General features: G+C 43.0%; 1 protein-coding gene across 1 annotated transcript in view; it reads left to right on the top strand.

Annotated features, from left to right (window-relative positions):
- LOC308150028 (myosin-9-like) overlaps positions 1-6,090 on the top strand; it is a gene marked incomplete at its 3' end in the record, with an annotated part of 50,016 nt that extends 43,926 nt beyond the window's left edge. Inside the window, exons 39-41 of the mRNA XM_080522900.1 lie at positions 3,476-3,584; positions 5,292-5,464; positions 5,979-6,090. Coding sequence (XP_080379026.1) covers positions 3,476-3,584; positions 5,292-5,464; positions 5,979-6,090 — 394 coding nt within the window. The remainder of the gene's footprint in view (positions 1-3,475; positions 3,585-5,291; positions 5,465-5,978) is intronic.
- Between the last annotated feature and the right edge of the window lie 6,860 nt (positions 6,091-12,950).

Raw genomic sequence — 12,950 nt, 5'->3', positions numbered from 1 at the left:
TCTTTTCCACATTCATTCTTTCTTTTCCACATTCATTCTTTCTTTTCCACATTTATTCTTTCTTTTCCACTTTATCAGATCTGTATGCAAATATCTGGGGGCGTATCTTGCATGTTGTCCACGCCCCTACACATTTTCATTGGTTGATACCGCGCGTGACGTGTGAAAGCAGCCGTGTGAAAGCAGCGACGCAGTTATCATCACAGACGGGGAGAGAGTCGTTAGTCGTCTATAGCCCCGTTCTCACACAGCCTGTTTCTCCCTATAATTTCCATGGAATCCCAAACTATGTCGACATCCCAAGCTATTCCCGTGTTGTCCCCTTTCACACATGTCGGCAATGGTCTATACTAGTCCATCATCACTGTATGGGAGAACTTGGTGATAACCACAATACCAGTTGACTCAATTAGACATACGCTCTGGGCTATGCGCGATGCAAGACAGCTGAGAGTGTCTCCACTGCGTTTATATCACAAAATGTACATTTGATAAGTAAAAGTTTAATGGAGAATTGATTAGTTTAATGGAGAATGGGACAAATGATAGTTTTAAGAGCTTATTATTACATCTTGGCATGCGAAACCTTCTACCTAGGGGGAGAACTTCGTATTCTGTGGAGAGCGGATGTTGGGGGTCTGCGACGATCTTATTAGCCTTGTCCAGGACAGCTTTTTCATATAGTTTATTTAGGATCACATATCTCTTTCACCTACAATTTTCATGGCTGTTTTGTGAATGCTGACTAGTCTGTTTTTTTGTTGTACAGTTAAGTTGCCAAATCACACAATTATTCCATATCTGATTACACTTTCAACAATGGACTGATATACAAAATGTTTTTCTCATGATCTGCTTTCTCACCCCATAAAGTCTGAGTCGCCTCAGGTGATAAAGCCTCTGCTGTAGTTTGTTACATAAGCTGTCTATGTGTGTATTCCAGCAGAGATGGTTGTCTAATTGAATACCTAAGTACTTATAAGAGGGCACCTGGATGATTATTTGGTCTTTGACGACCACAGGCTCATGGTCAGTTACCTGCCTTGGGTCTAACACAACCTCCTGAGTTTTGGTGAGGTTTAAGATGAGATGGTTGCTGTCGCACCATTTAATGAATATGTTAATCTCATCATGGAGCACCGAGGGGTCTGTATCTTTAGCAAGGAGACTTAGAATTGCAGTGTCGTCAGCATATTTTATAATATGGTTGCTTGGGTGGTTACTTTTACAGTCGTTGCTGTATACTGAGAAAAGATATGGGGACAGAATGCAACCTTGGGGGACACCATACTGCAGTGTTTAGTCACTGACAGTGTTCCATTGACTTTCACTTGCTGTTCTCTTTCTAACATGAAGGAATGGATCCATTTGATTAAAGTACTATTGACACCCATGTCTTTGAGCTTTCCTAAGAGCACGTGGGGTTGTACCGTATTAAAGGCGGAACTAAAATCAACAAACATAATTCGGGCATAGGCCTTTTTGTTCTCAAGGTGCTTGGATACAGAATGTGTGATATAGAGAATAGCATCCTCTGTGCTACGGTTCTGTTTATAGGCAAATTGAAAAACATCTAGCAGTGGATCAATGTGTTTTCTAAGCAGAGACAGTACATATCGTTCAAAACATTGGCAATAGCCTACAGTAAGAGGAGTATAGTAAGATGTGTATGTATTGTATGTGTTATTATCGATATTCTAAAGGCTTGCTTAGATTAGTTTTAGATTAGTTTTTACTGATTAGATTTCTATTCTGGAAAAGTCTGGGAAAATGCCTATTTTAAGTAGATAATGTATAATTTGTATATTTAAACATAAAAATTCTGAAAACAATAAATGTACCCATCCATGGGTTTGACCTAGTCTCCAACCTTGCCTTCCTGTCCAAGGTGCTAGAGAAGGAAGTTGCTTTCCCTAGGTTTGACCCTCACCTGACCTTCAGTGACCATATAAAACACCTGTGCAAAACCTCCTATCATCTCAGAAATATTTCCAAACTCCGTCCCACTCTAACCCTCAGGAAACTTGTCCATGCCTTTATCTCCTCAAGACTGGACTACTGCAATGCGCTCTTCATCAGGATTCCTGGCAAAAGCATACAGAAGCTGCAATGCATCCAGAACAGCGCTGCCAGGATCCTGATGAGAGTCCGCAAATACGAGCACATAACCCCCACATAGCCCCCATTCTACACTCACTACATTGGCTCCCTTATTCAAAAAGGCCTTTGACTGTTGAACTGTGTTCATTCTTGTGTTTTTGTTTTTTGTTTTTTTTTTGTTAAAGTTAAATGTTTTTAACTGATTATGTTTTAGGCTGTTTTTTTGTTTTTAATCTGTAGCACTCTGTAGCCTGCTGTGTACCCAGGCTTGAGACAGGGTTTTATATTGTAGTAATATTAATGTAACTTAATTTACGTGAAATTTACAGAAGATTCCTTGTTTGTAGCGCCTCTAAGTTGTAATGAGATCTGCCCCAATTACTGCACCCTGACAATATTTTAGTTTAGAATAAGGTTGGTAATTTAATGTCAAACTAGATGTATTCCTCTATTTCAGAGACCCGCACTAGGTGGGCAAAAATGCTACACCTGTTTAGTCTTCTACAAATAATTTACAATTCAAACAGTGCAGTTTTACATTTGTTAACTTAATGTTTTCCTTTTGAACCATTTATCTAGGAATCAAGGTAAGGCAAATACATTACAAAAAAGAAACAATATTAAAGAGGGGTAGGTGTGGAAACGTGACCATAGCTCAGCCTAAGAAGGTCTGATCGACTAGGGGTCGATATCTACTGTTCAGGAGACTCAGGTGCGTAAAAAACCCTCTGGTCTCACGTCTCTATCACAACCACAGCCCGACCTACGAGCGAATCATACGAAGGGGAGCAAGAGATGGCAGGGGACTTTTTCTGGCAAAACTCTTTTTTTGAAGAAAAGCAGTCCATACCTTTAAGAGGTGATAACCACTAATAAGCTGCCAAACCAAAAGGTATATCATATCAAAACATAATCTAGGGATGTAAAGGAATAAAAAAAATCACATCTAGAATTTGCCCACCCAGATGGTAATGAAAAATGGTTTGGCCCAAGGACGATCTCTACTTTGTCGCTTTTACCACGTCACGCGCGGTATCAACCAATGAAAATGCGTGGGGCATCAACCAATGAAAATGCGAAACACGCCCCCATATTTGCATACAGATCTGATAATCGGGGAAAGAATGAATGTGGAAAAGAAAGAATGAATGTGGAAAAGAATAAATAAATATAGAAATGCATTTTGTTATACTGTGTATTCATTCATTTATTTGTTCATACATTCATTTATGTGTCTATATATTTATTGTTAATTTTGACAGACTTGGTCCTCCATACCGTCCTATCTTCACTAACTCTATCCAATAAAAAAATCTCCCAACAAATAAAATAATAATAATAATAATAAAATGACCCTTCTCCTCTCCTCCACCAGGGAGCGCCAGCAGGCGTCCAGGATGGTCCGACGCACGGAGAAGAAGCTCAAAGAGGTCATGCTGTCAGTGGACGACGAGAGACGCAACACAGAGCAGTACAAAGACCAGGTAGCTACACACACTCACTAGACCAGTGTTTTTCAAATATGTAACATTATAAGAACTTGTCGTTATACACACTCAGTGCGAAGCCTAGCCCTGTATGTTGGCCATGTATGCGAGCCTTGCGCACAATGTTTTCAGCTCCTCCCATAACTCAAACACGCGGGCCGGCACTTTTCCGCGGGACCGCCGTATGGAGCAATAACATCTTATGCTGGGCTCCCATCTCTTCACATAATGCTGCATATAAGCAGCTTTTCAGAGGTCTTGTTTTTACAAAGTTTACCATACGAACAACGGCTATCTCCGCTGGTAAAGTCTCGGCAACATAGCTGCTGCTCCATCAGTGCAGACACTTACGCAGCGGTCCCCCTGAAGTCCTCCCCTGTTGTTGTTTTTGATGCAATGTCTTGCAAAAAAGAAATGTTCTGTGATTGTGTCTCCATCCACAAAGGCGTGCATTGGCCAAGAGTTGAGCCAAGACTCAAGTTGCAAAGCAAACTGCCCACTGCCACCACGTATCTTCTCCAAAACAACACTTTCGATGTCTGCAGACATGTCATCAATGCGTCTGGCAATCGTCTTAATCGAGAGGGGAACTTTGGCAATGTCTTTAATGATATCAGAGCTAAGCATCGTGTTCACAATGGCTTTGCAGTCCAGTAATATTAATGTCTCTTAGGGTGTGTTCTCACTAGAACATTTGCTTCACTTGGAATCAGAGTTTTGGATAAAATTCGCTTTTGGCGAGAACGCTGCTCGAGGCAGTGCATAGGAAAACAACAGCTGGTGTTTTGGCGGGTGTTTTGTTTGCAGATTGTGTTTAAGCTTGCTAGGGACCATGGCACTGTTTGATAGCTGTCCACCACAAAGCACAATGGAGTCGGTGCAGCAGGATCCCTCTTCAGCCATCTTTGTTGTTAGCGTTGTCACTTGTCTGCCCGCATCTCTAATTCTCTCTAAATATATAAAAATCAACAACGTCAGATTAAGCTATTAATCGCGCTACCGCCACCTGCACAACCATACGAGAGCAGTTTGAATTATTTTTATTTTTTTTGCGCCTTTATTTTTCTGGACCAATTAAGTGGAATTTGATAATTTCCCACGGCACATCTGATGATCTCTCACGCCGCGGCACAGTGGTTGAAAAACACTGCACTAGACGGTAATCCTCTGTGACTCATTTACTTGGTAGAGTACTGGGGCTGGCAATGCTTAGGTTGTGGGTTCGTTTCCCGCTGGGACCATATATACTGAAAAATGTATGTATGCACTCACGGCAATGTAAGTCTCTTTGGATAAGAGCGTCAGCTAAATGACATATATTAGTTGGGCACCACGGTGTACTCCATCACAGGTGCGTGAACCACAAGACATAATGATTTTGGGTTAATATTTGCATGCACTTGTACATGCTGGAGCGCATCCATTGAACTCAGTGCTTTATGCTCTACAGGAGCTCAAACCTTCCATTCACATGACAGACAGAGAGAGAGAGACTGACATATAGATAGATGGAAACAGACACTTTCTGACCTCTTCTTGCTTCTTTTTCTCTCTCACACCTCTCTCTCTTCATCCTTCTCTACCTCCCCATCCTTTTTTCTCTCACTCACACCTCTCTTCATCCTTTCTCTCTCACACCTCTCTCCCCCATCTCTCTCTCTCTCTCTCTGCCTCCCTGACCTCCGTGTCTCTGCGCCCTGACAGGCTGACAAGCTGAACAGCCGTATGCGTCAGCTGAAGAGGCAGCTGGAGGAGGCGGAGGAGGAAGTGACCCGTGCCAACGCCTACCGCAGGAAGCTGCAGCGGGAGCTGGACGACGCCACGGAGTCGGCGGACTCCATGAACCGCGAGGTCAGCACCCTGAAGAGCAAACTCAGGTACGTACCCCCCCCCGCCACCGCAACCACTGATGATGATGATGATGATGCACCCCCATGCTGTCTTTCATCTGATTGAACACCACCATGTGATCAATGTCGCTAAAGGGAAATCCAGGCTTATTCTGATAAGTCTTGTGTGAGTTATCAAAAATAAGCCTGGATTTTCCTTTAGCGAAGTTGATGGAATACCCCCCTGGTTGTGAAACATCAGACAGCGATGATGAGTGCTTGCATGTGATGTTGTGGCCACGGGTACCAAAAGTATTAGCGAAAGTACAATACCACACTGTTATAGTATGACACTGTTATAAGACCAAACCTGGTTGTGTGTGTTTTGCTCCTATAATGATAACTTCCAGCTGCGTTAAAGTAACTGACTGCGTGGCCTGGGGTGGTAACATGAAAAATATCAGCGGGACTGCACCAGTCAGAAGTTCTTAAAAGTAACGTCGTTAAAGTAACTGACGTTGTCGGTTTTAAAAAGTAACTGACGTTGTCGGTTGATCCGCAGGCGTGGAGACGTGCCTTTCAACATGCGCCGTGTGATGGGTCGCACCGGCGCGGGGGACAGCGACGAGGAGATGGACGCGCAGAGCGAGGCGTCAGAGACCGCCCCCGAGTGATCGTACCCCCCCCCCCCCCCGGAGTTATTGTCACCCTCTAAACATAGCCTTATACATCCTATAATTCTATACCCGCACCTGCTAACTGTAACTTAATGTCTCTTAACTTTTTCTAGATCTATTTTTCTACTTTGCTGTTTTCAAAGGTATGAAATGTATTATTCAGAGGACTTCTAATGTGTCTTAGATAACTGTTCCTGCTGTCTTCTCCTACTGTGGTGCTGTAGAACTTCTCTACCTCTCTTCCTGTCAGATTTGATGCTGTTACGTACTGTTGTTAATTATGGGCTGTTTTCCTTGGCTCGTCCATGCAGTCATTTAATAACAATTCCATATGGTTTTGTTCTCTGATCACAAAAATGAGTTTTTATTGGGTGTGCATTTTCCACTGTTAAGTAGCTTCATCGTGCACACTACCTCACTGTTAAGCCAAAAGTGAAAACCTCACATTATTACAAACACTGTGTTCACATGAGGAAGAAAGGGTTGTTGGCACAAAGATGATCTTGGGGTGAGGTTAGCACAAAGGTTACTGTACCAATGTTCTGCTGTTAGAGACTGCACTTTGATATTAGATATACGTCACACTGGAGTAAAGCTAAAGTGCGTACAGGAAACTGACCTGAGTGGGAATAGTGATAGCCTTAAACACACTTGTGAATCATTATACTTAACTTGGTTTTGGGGGTCTCTCTTCAATAGCTATTGGTATTCCTCCATTATTCTGAATACATTGTGTTGAGGTTGTGTCATGTGTGAGGTTGTGGTGGTGGGTTAGATTGCACATTCATTACTGTATTTCTCAGTCTTTCTTTGCACATTGGTTGCATTTCTGCACATTCTGCATTTGTGCTAGACATTCATTGTGGGGAAAAAAGGAAATAGGGGTATGTTGATGCAAATATTATATGCAAATACTATTTTGTATTTTCTCATGCCATGTTTCAATAAAAAAAAATACTTTGCAATTTACTACTGTAAAACTGTCTTCCTGGCACATAACTATATCGTTCCATCCTTCAAGCTCGCCTTCACCAGTTAATGAATGGTCTTTATTGTCATTGCTATAGTACAGGTACCAAACAACGAAATTTAGGAGGGGTGGCTCCCCTGGTGCTAGGAAAGAAAAAAAAACTAAAAAAAACACAAGAAGGGAAGGAGCTGGTTTACATAAATAAAGGCTATGTACACTATCCACTATACTGTACAGATAGACGACTAGGGTTGTCATATTGCACATAGTGTTATTGCACATTCATTTGAAGTGTCGCAGTTTGCAGGCTAGAAATGTACATATTTGTGCCTCAGCACTACACCTGATTTTTTCAGTCCAGCAGCTGCCATCAATCCGTCCAGACTGTCCAGGGCCCAGAACCTAGGTCTTTGCTGTGTTCAGGGCCTGGATGGCCCTGGGGTAGAAGCTGTGCTCTCTCCCCCTCCTTCCCATGTGTCCCCAGCACGTCTTTGAGTGTCTAGAAAAGCACTATATAAGTCTAACGTATTATTATTATTATCATTGCTTAATTATGATTAAAAAATATAATGCGTTAGGTTATAATTTACCGAAGCATGGACGGTGCACTAACGCAAATACACCACCAGATGGCGTCTACGGAGCAGAGCTGCATTTAACCCCCCCCCCCCCCCTCTGCAGCGTGAAGAAGTGAAAATACCGGTAACCAATCCAGAGAGTGAACAGTGTTGCGTTAGGATTTGATTTACGTCCTTATCAGCGAATCGGAGCGTTCCCTCGGACTCCGGCAGCCAATGGGAAGGGCCAAGGGGGCGGGGAGGTAGCGAAGCCTCAGAGAATGGTACATCGGAAAATGGCGCCCAGCTCGAAATCCGGAAAGGACGACAAACAAAAACCGACGAAAAAGCACAGAGAAAATGTCGTCACGCTTCTTAACCGTAGGAAGGTATGCATTTGACACAAAACAAGTGACGGGCACAAACCACGACACCGTCGGGAACGTAGAAACACCAACCGAGCAACGTTTTCGACAGTGCTAACGAACTAGCCATTTCTAACTGACCGTATACTATAGAGCAGAGGTTCCCAAAGTGGGTGCCGCGGCACCCTGGGGTGCCGCAGCACCTGTCCGGGGGTGCCGCCAAATCTGCGCGTAAAAATATATATATATATATATATAATATAAAATTATAATAATAATACATTAATAAACGTTTGTTTATTACATGTGCAATGGAGTTCATAAGCAAATAAAATATATATTTCTCAGATTTGAAAGATATTAATTTACTAACTAGGCCTACTAGTTACTAACTAACTACTCCTCACTGAAGTCTTGGACCAAGCGGTGAAAATGGTTAATTATGTAAAATCACGCCCGCTGAAGTCACGGCTGTTCAGCACATTGTGCAATGAGATGGGGTCCGAGCATGAGAGGCTCTTATTACACACAGAGGTCCGCTGGCTGTCGCGGGGCAAGGTGTTATCCCGTGTCTATGAGCTCCGAGATGAACTGATAACTTTTGTCAGTGAGCACGACTTGCCATACAAAGAACAATTGGAAGATGAATCGTGGTGGATTAAGCTTGCTTATCTGGCAGATATTTTTAGCCACCTTAATGACCTCAACATAAAAATGCAAGGGAAGGCTGAGAATATCCTGACAGCGACAGACAAACTGAAGGATTCCGATCCAAATTGAGACGGTGGCAAGACGGGGTGGCCAAGAAAAACATTGAAATGTTTACGTTGACGGCCAATGACGCAGCACACAAGTCAGCGTCTTTCTTGAATCTGATCGCTGCGCACCTACGTATGCTGGAGGAGAGATTTGAGTCCTATTTCCCTCCAATGAACGAAGACTTCGACTGGCTCCGGGATCCGTTCAACCCCCTCTCATCAGCATCAGCCGCTAGTTTGAGCAGCAAAGCTCAAGATGAACTGGCAGAGCTCATTATGGACCGCACACTGAAGCTCAAACATGGTGAGCTAGGTTTGGATAGGTTTTGGCTGCTTGTGGGACATGAATATCCATCTCTCTCAGAGAGCGCCATCAAGGTGCTTTTACCCTTCCCAACCTCCTACTTGTGCGAGCTGGCTTTTTCTTCTCTAGCATACGTCAAGAACAAGACACGCACGCGTCTGTCAGTGGAACAGGACCTGCGTGTCGCGCTGTCCACTATCTCTCCCCGCATAAAGAGGCTCCCAAAAGCAGGCGCATGTGTCCCACTAATGCGCACAACATATTTCTTTGTTTTGTATTTCTCTCAATTTTTACAATTCTGTCATGATTATTATTGTTAAATTATTATAGTTGTGAGTTACCCGTTTGGTTCAGATGTGAAATAATAATCTCAGAATGAGCATTGAAATGAGAATTACATTTTAAGGCATTATTTTAAGCCCCCCCAAAAAGCATTGTTCCATTGATTGATTATACAGGCCTTTGATATTTTATTTGTGTGAAGAATTCCCTCTGAGTCTCCTCCCATATTGTACAATCCTTGAGGGCCACAATTTTATTTAATTTAGCGATAGTTTGACTGACCTATGCATTCTTGCCCATCCATTACAGTTCATTTATGACTTTTATTATCTTGTTAAAATTCATTGGGGCAATACTTATGTATTATATATAAACACACATTTTCAAACCAATTCATCGTGTATTGTTTTTAGTTTAAGCTCCGAGGCATTTTTAAAATCTTCGTAGAGTTGGGGTGCCTTGGAGAAGGGGGAAAGCTTCAGGGGTGCCTTGGTTAAAAAAAGTTTGGGAACCTCTGCTATAGAGTCTTGTCGAACTAGCCAACGGAAAGTGTTCCAGCTGGGTCGCTGGCAGCTCGCCTGCCTCCCCGTCACACTTGTATTGAGCTATTTTAGTGCCAGCAGAAATTGAATTGTATTTGACAGATTGAATTGAATATGAGCACAAATTGAATTGTATTTGACAGATTGAATTGTATTCAATTCAGTTTTCATTATTTTCATTCAGTTTTCAAATTCAGTTTCTCTAAATACAATTCGTTTTTTCTCAAAATACGATTCAGTTCTCAAAATACAATTCAGTTTTTCTCAAAATACGAGTTCAGTTTTAGAGGCACTCATCCGGGGACTCTGGGCTAGGTAGAATAATAGAGCACCGATTCTAATCCCTCCCATCCGAATTCATAAGAGCAACGCATCCGGGTACTTTGCTCTCCCGTCATGTCCACGCCCCTTTTTGGGTGATTAGAAGTGTAGAAGTTTGACTGGCGGTCAATGGAAATGTCTGGTCTTAGCTACTTTAATCCGATAAAATAAGAAAACCGTAGTGCTTTTTAGATATTAGGAGCCCAAATCCGATGGCCAGTTAGGCAAACTATTATATAGTGTCGTTGCCGATCAATGATCGGCGTCGTTATATAGAGAAAATTGATGAAATAGGGGTTGATTCATCAGAGCAGTCATATGTCATCTCCCTGTCATCAGGGATGTGTAGTTCTTCATTTGATTTGCCGTGTAAATCCCCAGATGAGAGTGTTACATTCGTTTTCTTAAGATAGGATAATGAATAAATCTGTTCAATGGGCATTTGCCAAAGTAGGGTTAGGGTGATTACTGTTAATCAGTATTTAGCCTGTATGGTGTATATGAAGATGTTATAGCTAGCTAGCTACGATTTATCATGAAAATAATGAACAGCAAGCTAGATCCAAAACTAGGGCCGGTGGAGGAGGGCAAGTGTCACATTGGACAGACTACCAAACAGAAAAATAAAGTATCTTAATCAGGGCTCTCAAGTCTCACGCATTGGGCGTGAGACACACGCATTTCAACCCGTTCACACGCTCACACGCCGCGTGTGTCTTACGCCCAATGCGTGAGACTTGAGATCCCTGATCTTAACGACAGCAAAAGTGATGGATGTCAGAAATACATTACCTGGAGATTCAATAAGGTACTTTTATATGACAGGATATGGGTTAGGGTTATATGACACCTGTAGCGAGATCATTTATTGAATAGAACAATCAAACTTGGCGACGTACAAAAATAATCCATAAGCGATCAAAACCAGAAAAATAACAAACAATGCGTAGGCCTAGCCTATAGAATATGCGTATAATGCGGTCAACAAAAATACATCGCTCCCCTCTCTCTCCACTACCGCCATGCAAGATGCGCAGGTGCTTGAATTACCTTGCAATATCACCCCCCATAACCATATGACTTCTCAATACGGTGATCAAGGCAATAAACAAACAATCAAAGTAAACTCACAATAAACCCATTAGCCTGTTATACTAAAAAAAAAACTACAACACCTCAGGCAGACTGAAAGGACACACATTTCATTATCGCCTATTTCATTACTTTTCTCCATAACGACGTCGGATGGGAGGGATGGGAGTTAGAATCGGTGCTCTATTATTCTACCTAGCCCAGAGTCCCCGGATGAGTGCCTCTAAAACTGAACTCGTATTTTGAGAAAAACTGAATTGTATTTTGAGAACTGAATTTGAAAACTGAATGAAAATAATGAAAACTGAATTGAATACAATTCAATCTGTCGAATACAATTCAATTTGTGCTCATATTCAATTCAATCTGTCAAATACAATTCAATTTCTGATGGCACTAAAATAGCTCCATACACTTGACCTGTTTCCTACTGACCTACTATCCACTCAAACGTCGCGAGGCAGTTTGCCACGGCTCGCAAACTGCTTTAGCACCTCTTGCATGGTTCGATAATTCTCTCTCAGGAGATGGTGGCTTACAAGTCAGTTGTACAAGCCCATGACCTTGCTTTTTAAACAACCCTGTAGTTAGTTAGCTAACGTTAGGCAGTGCTAGCTAGGTACAATGCTAGGTGTCTGTCCACCTCCACCCGTTTGTGCTGCTGGTGTTTACTTGAGTACTAGTAGGCATGCTCGTTAGCTTCTGCTGGCTATGTCCTCAGTTGCCTTTCGGTTCTCAGCTGTGTACTGACAGGTGCGGTGAGGGGTGGTGGTCTAGCCAATGTACATGTATGTCCGATATCCAGAAGCCTGCAGGGGCGACTTGGGCATTGGATAGACATGCTGAATGAGGGTTGACATTACGCGTTATGAGGGGGATCACTAAGTTGTTTTCACGGTGCATAGTTTTCTCATGTTGAGTCTCTCTCCCTGTCTCTGTCTCACACACACACACACTCTCTCTCTCTCTCTCTCTCTCTCTCTCTCTCTCTCTCTCTCTCTCACACACTCTCTCTCTCTGTCTCACACACTCTCTCTCTCTCTCTGTCTCACACACTCTCTCTCTCTCTCTCTCTGTCTCACACACTCTCTCTCTCTCTGTCTCACACACTCTCTCTCTCTCTTCACCTGTCTCTGTCTCACACACACACTCTCTCTCTCTCTTCCCCTGTCTCTGTCTTACATACACTCTCTCTCTCTTTCCCCCTGTCTCTGTCTTACATACACTCTCTCTCTCTTTCCCCCTGTCTCTGTCTTACATACACTCTCTCTCTCTCACACACACACACTCCCCCTCTCATCTCTTCTCTCCCCTGTTCCTCAGCTGTCAGGTCAGTTTTCTCAACGGCTGTTCCGGAAGCTGCGTGAGCGTGTTCCGCTGAAGAACATTGTCAGCAAGGAGTTCTTCAGAGCCGGGTGAGTGTGTGTGTATCTCCCTCTCTGAAAGAGTGTAGTCTCTGTTCACACCACCTCTGCAACTACATACATCTTCTCTCACACACACACACACCTTTCACCACCTCACTCACCTACTCACCTACTCACTCACTCACACACACACACACCTTTCACCACCTCACTCACCTACTCACTCACACACACACACCCCTCTCACCACCCCACTCACTCACGCACACATACACCCACACTCCTCTTGTTCCAGACAC

Source organism: Nansenia antarctica (genome assembly GCF_963989245.1).
Source record: "Nansenia antarctica genome assembly, chromosome: 2".
Classification (NCBI taxonomy): Eukaryota; Metazoa; Chordata; class Actinopteri; order Argentiniformes; family Microstomatidae; genus Nansenia; species Nansenia antarctica.
This window is presented reverse-complemented; position numbering and strand designations above follow the sequence as displayed.